A 5177-nucleotide genomic window follows, 5' to 3' on the forward strand; every position below is an offset into this window, starting at 1 on the left:
AAAAAAAAAAAAAAAACATGATTATAGGCTATTTGATCCAATATGTGGAATATTGGGCCAGATAATGGAAAGCCCATAAAAGAATCATTGTTGGGCTCAATGGGACTCATTAAAACTGGATTGGGCCGGAGGGGTTAAAAGCCCAATATGTGGCTGACGTGGCATATAAAGTATCCGAAGTTTGATATTGAGGAGGGAAATTTTGGCGTACTACCGAGAGTACGTATTCCCTTTTTATTTATTAATTATCAATATTAAAGAAAGTATGATACTCTTGTAATAGATATTTTTATTATTGATTTAGATTAATTAATTTAGTATTTGCTTTTTCATGTTAATCTTTAAAAGTTATTCAATAATTAAATTTGTATGATAACTATTTAATAATATTTTTTAACATTAAAAAATTAGCAAAAATAAGTTTTATCAATACCTTTATAATTTTTTAAAAATTTCAAACACCATTAATTAATTTTTTTTTTAAAAAAATACTCTTTTGTCGTTAGTAGCACGTTTAAAAAAGTTTAAAGATAATTTATGAGATGTCGATAAACAGTTTAATTCTTATATTAATAATAATAATTTTTTTATAAAGATAAATTATATTAATGTTACTTGAAAAATTTTAATTTTGTGGGTATTTTTAAGCCTAGTAATAAAGGTAATATATTTTGTAACTTTTAATAAATATTTATGTGAAAGAAACTAAAAGAAGTATATTTTTGTATAATTATTGAAGAAGAATTTGTGGGTAAGTGGTAAACGATTACGACTTATATCTTGTTTTATTTATTCATCCATAATGACACATGAACGATATCAATCATGGCTCGCAACCGACGATTTTCATTCTAGATCACTGTCACATCATTTTCACTCTTAATTTTTGTTCCAATTTTTAAAGAATTTATATAATTTTTTATTCTTGAGGTCTCAAAGCTCTAGTGACTTTGTTTTGGGCTTTCCCAAAAGGTTTCACTCCAATGGAGATAATATTATTTGATTATAAAGACATGATCATTCTCTAAATTAATTGTTTTTTTTTAATAATTTATCCATTACTTTAGATAATTATTTAGAATTATTTCTAAAGTTTTAAGAATAAAATTGCCAATTTCCAAATCCTAGGAATAAATAGTAATTTAATTTAGTCAAAATGGAAATTATGTTGAAGCACTGGTTTAAGATGTCCTAATGGCTAGCGATGAACTCCTTGAACAGTTCGTCAGTCCCTCGGTTTCGAATCTTCCACAGCGTTCTTTTAGCCATCGCCGCCAATTCAAGATATAAACAAATGCCTAATTGCCGAAACCGAGTTTTTGTTCGAAAGCTCAGTAATGGAGTAATGGAGTCCCCCGTGATGCGGTTCATAGGTCCCACCACTTCTCCTTGTTTCTCATTCCAAGTTTGAACGCCTCGACTCTCAAGACTAAGGTCACTACTCATTTATCTTCCACTTATTGCTTTTCAAAATTCCGTAGAAATCTCTGCAAATTGCTTTTCCTGTCCCGTCGGTTCGTTCTGGATGCGATTCTCCATTTAGGTATGTTCATTTTCCCCCAAATCTGTTTGGTAAGGAAATGAATCTCTGAAACGGCAACCTACTTTCTCGTTTCTGAAATTTTGTTTGATCTCTGTCTGATTCTTGGAGATTCTGAAACCTAACCATGGAGGAAGAGGATAGTATTTACACGCAAGATGGAACGGTGGACTACCGTGGAGATCCTGCGATTAGAAGCCAAACAGGAACCTGGAAGGCCTGTCCCTATATTTTGGGTAGTTTTTCTGTTCTGGAAAAGTTAGGTCGATGAGTTTTCATATGGAATTTAACTGATGATTTCTATGGCTTCTGAAATTTACTTGTTGATTCTTGAATGAATAGGCAATGAATTTTGTGAGAGATTGGCTTACTATGGAATGAGCACGAACTTGGTGCTCTACTTTAAGAAACATTTGAATCAGCACAGTGCTACCGCTGTTAAGAATGTGGCTAATTGGAGTGGAACCTGCTACATTACTCCCTTGATTGGAAATTTCAGGTAAGGCTCTCTCTCTCTCTCTCTCTCTCTCTCTCTATATATATATATATATATATATAAAGAAGGTAAGGCCCTATATTTGCGGAATGCATGGACTTGGCTTAATGAGGATACACATCTTCAAATTGGTTTTATATCTACACTATGTTGAGGGAATCTTGTGTCCAACCCTCATATATCGTAATGCATTTATAGCACCTGTATTCATCTCTTTGTTGCTTGGAAATCATATCTTCCTTGTATAAAAGAAACAAATTCATGCCCCTTACTTTCTCATCGCCTCTCTTAAGTATATTCTATATAATGTTTCTCCATATTAGCATATTAAGAGGCAAATCTTCATTTTTCACTATCTTGACTCAACTCTGTTGAAGCAGTATAGATGTACATCAGTTCAGTTAGTTCCCTAAACACATCAACAATATTATTTTCTGTCACCAACATTTTCCAAAATATTCCGTTTGGAGGACTTGCAGTTAATACCAATAATTGAAACCTTTTCCTCTATTATTCTGAAGTCGTCATGAGTTCAAAGAAGAACAAAAAGCTGTTCAGATTAACAAAGGATCTTTCCATCTTAGAACAAAAATCATTTGCAAATAGATGTCTCAATACTCCCTCTCTCCACTCCAGTAGAAACCAATATGCTATGAATATCCACCTCTAAATAAAGAGAGAAGGAGATAACGGATCACATTTTCTAAGGCCTCTAGAAACAAGGATCTTACTTCTCGGTCTTACTTTAATAAGGACAGAAAAGTTGCCAGACATGATATCTACCAATAGATTTATCAAGTTAAATGAATAGTGATTTGCTTGCTTACCTATTATTGCATACAATACTATCTAAGTATCCTAAAGGTTCTCACATGTCACTCTAACTTTCCATGCCAAAAGAAAAGTAGACTGCGTTCTTACTGCCTCAACATAACTAACATTTTCTTTAATTTTAATCTTTCCTTCCAAGAATATGGCAAAATTATGGCAATTATAATATTCAACATGATTTTTATCATACCTTCTATCATCATTTAGTCTCATATGGCCTTGAATGATTATGCCTTTACAAGATGAGCTATAAAAGAAAACTGCCTTTATCAAGTTCTCTTTAGCCAAAATTCTCTGAATCTCAACCTCTAGAATCACTAGGATCGTAACCTTTTACCGTGATCTCAACCTCAACAGTCCTTTTCATGGCTATGATATTTATGTCTCTAACTACAACATTGATAGAAAATGTTGTTTAGTTGACTATTTGTTTTTTTTAATTAATAAGAGCTTGCAAAGTATACCAGTAACTTGTTATAGTCCAATGAAATATATATATAAACACACACATATACACCTCAATTTCCCTATTTTCTCCCCTTTCCTCTACTATTTGTCATGATCTGAAACTATGGGACCTCATGCATGTTGTATGTCACAAGCATTGGAATATCTCCCAGCATGATTAGTAGGGATGCATACACCATGATATGATACATGCTCCTTACCCTACATGGCTTCTGACAACGTGAGCGTGCACTAGCCCGTAGTCAAGCCCAGGGAGTACGCATACATATGTCATAAAAGGAATGGAAGTATGATTTGCATCATAACTATGTAACATGCTTTGAAATTATTTAACCCCATGGTTTGGCCTATTGACTATTTGGGCCAATAAAAAATGTGAAGGGCTTAAAAGAGAATGAGTTCAAATTTGATGGACACCTACCTTCAATCAAATATACAACGATTTTTCTTGATACCCAAATAGAGTAGGGTCAAAAAAATGACACTCATAGATATGTGTGTGTGCGAATTTGATTCAAACTCCTCCTCGTACAACACTTGACAATCTCCACTTAATTTTAGAGGAAACTTTCTTAACTCGATAGATATCTTTAAAAGAAGCCAACAAAGTTTATCAAACTTGTTTGGGTAGTAGATGTAACAGAATTTTTGTCAAATTTTGCATTGACAATAATTGGATGGCTTAGATGAAAGCCTTCGGATCTTTCTCACTAATATGTTGTAGAACTTCACTTAGGCTTGTTTAAGACCACTTCATTTTCTAGTTCTATATAGCCTCCGCCAACAATTTCTCATGCATCTTGTGAATCAAGTAGATTCTTCCTAAGGACTTTCATAGGTAAGTTGGAGCACTTGATGCTAAGTTGCAGCTTTCTCTTTTAAGGCTTAAGCTCGAACTCTACAACTTTTTTTGAAGTCTTCGACAGATACTTGAAACAAGATGAATAATTATGAACGAAAAAAGTCGCCCATGCTCAAACTCTTCACATTAGCATAAATTCAGTTAACCACGTCCCTAAAACCTCTTTGAAATTCTTCCCCACACACTAAATCAAACGTTACTCAAAACCAACCTACTCATACAAGTTCAAATCAATTCAAAGGCTCCGATAATACAAAATCCACACCTACATCACCAGATAATTCACAAAACTCCACACAAACAGAATTATCTAACTAACATAAAAGCACTACTCTCCATATGCTTCACCAGTAATCACGCCTCCAGATTACATATAATTCGATCAAATTCGTTTCGCAGTAGTTACAATCAGAGAATGATCCTAAACAAAAAAGAATGATCAGACCATATTCGATACACACAGAAAGAGAAGGAGGAACATACCTAGCGTCCTGATTGAAGGAGGCGCAGAGAATTGGATAAGAAGATGGTTGATTGGCCATGAGAGGGGGAGAGAGAGAGAGAGAGAGAGAATCGAAGCTCAGAGACGGGAATCCATGGAAACGGATGTTTGTCTATTCTGAAGCAAAAAAGTTGCAGGTCGTAAGACGGTAGACTTGTAGCGTAATTGGGTCTCTTTTGGGAAAATTGTAAATCCAAATTTTAAAATCCCTTATACTTGCATAGTCATCAAGGTGAAATTACCGGATCGACCGGTTGTGTGTTTGTGCTAACTAAATTTTTTTATAGTTGCACAAATAAGCAATCGGAATTAGGTTACTTGCCCGTTATATATGAGATTCCACGTCGGTCGGGGAGAAGAACCAAACATTCACGGGTGGAATCTCTCCCTAGCATACACGCTTTAAAACCTTGAGTGAAAGCTCGAAAGGAAAGCCCGGAGAGGACAAAATCCTCTAACGATGGGCTTAGGCCATTAC

At 34.4% G+C, this 5177-nt stretch overlaps 1 protein-coding gene and 1 long non-coding RNA gene across 4 annotated transcripts in view; one reads left to right on the forward strand and one right to left on the reverse strand.

The window, feature by feature from the left end:
* The window catches only part of LOC111806191 (autophagy-related protein 18b-like), a 9790-nt gene extending 4929 nt beyond the window's left edge, over positions 1–4861 (reverse strand). For 2 of the 3 annotated variants that reach the window (XM_023691575.1, XM_023691572.1), the window contains exon 1: positions 4681–4861. In XM_023691575.1, coding sequence (XP_023547343.1) covers positions 4681–4739 — 59 coding nt within the window. In that variant the 5' untranslated portion in view covers positions 4740–4861. Of the gene's footprint in view, positions 1–4516; positions 4619–4680 lie in introns of all 3 variants that reach the window. The other variant, XM_023691574.1, reaches the window with a different exon arrangement.
* LOC111806194 lies at positions 1181–1911 on the forward strand. The gene is made up of 3 exons (XR_002816753.1): positions 1181–1543; positions 1652–1776; positions 1883–1911. It is a non-coding gene; the product is annotated as an uncharacterized LOC111806194 (long non-coding RNA).
* Positions 4862–5177: the final 316 nt, after the last annotated feature.

Source organism: Cucurbita pepo, chromosome LG11 (genome assembly GCF_002806865.2).
Source record: "Cucurbita pepo subsp. pepo cultivar mu-cu-16 chromosome LG11, ASM280686v2, whole genome shotgun sequence".
Taxonomy (NCBI): domain Eukaryota; kingdom Viridiplantae; phylum Streptophyta; class Magnoliopsida; order Cucurbitales; family Cucurbitaceae; genus Cucurbita; species Cucurbita pepo.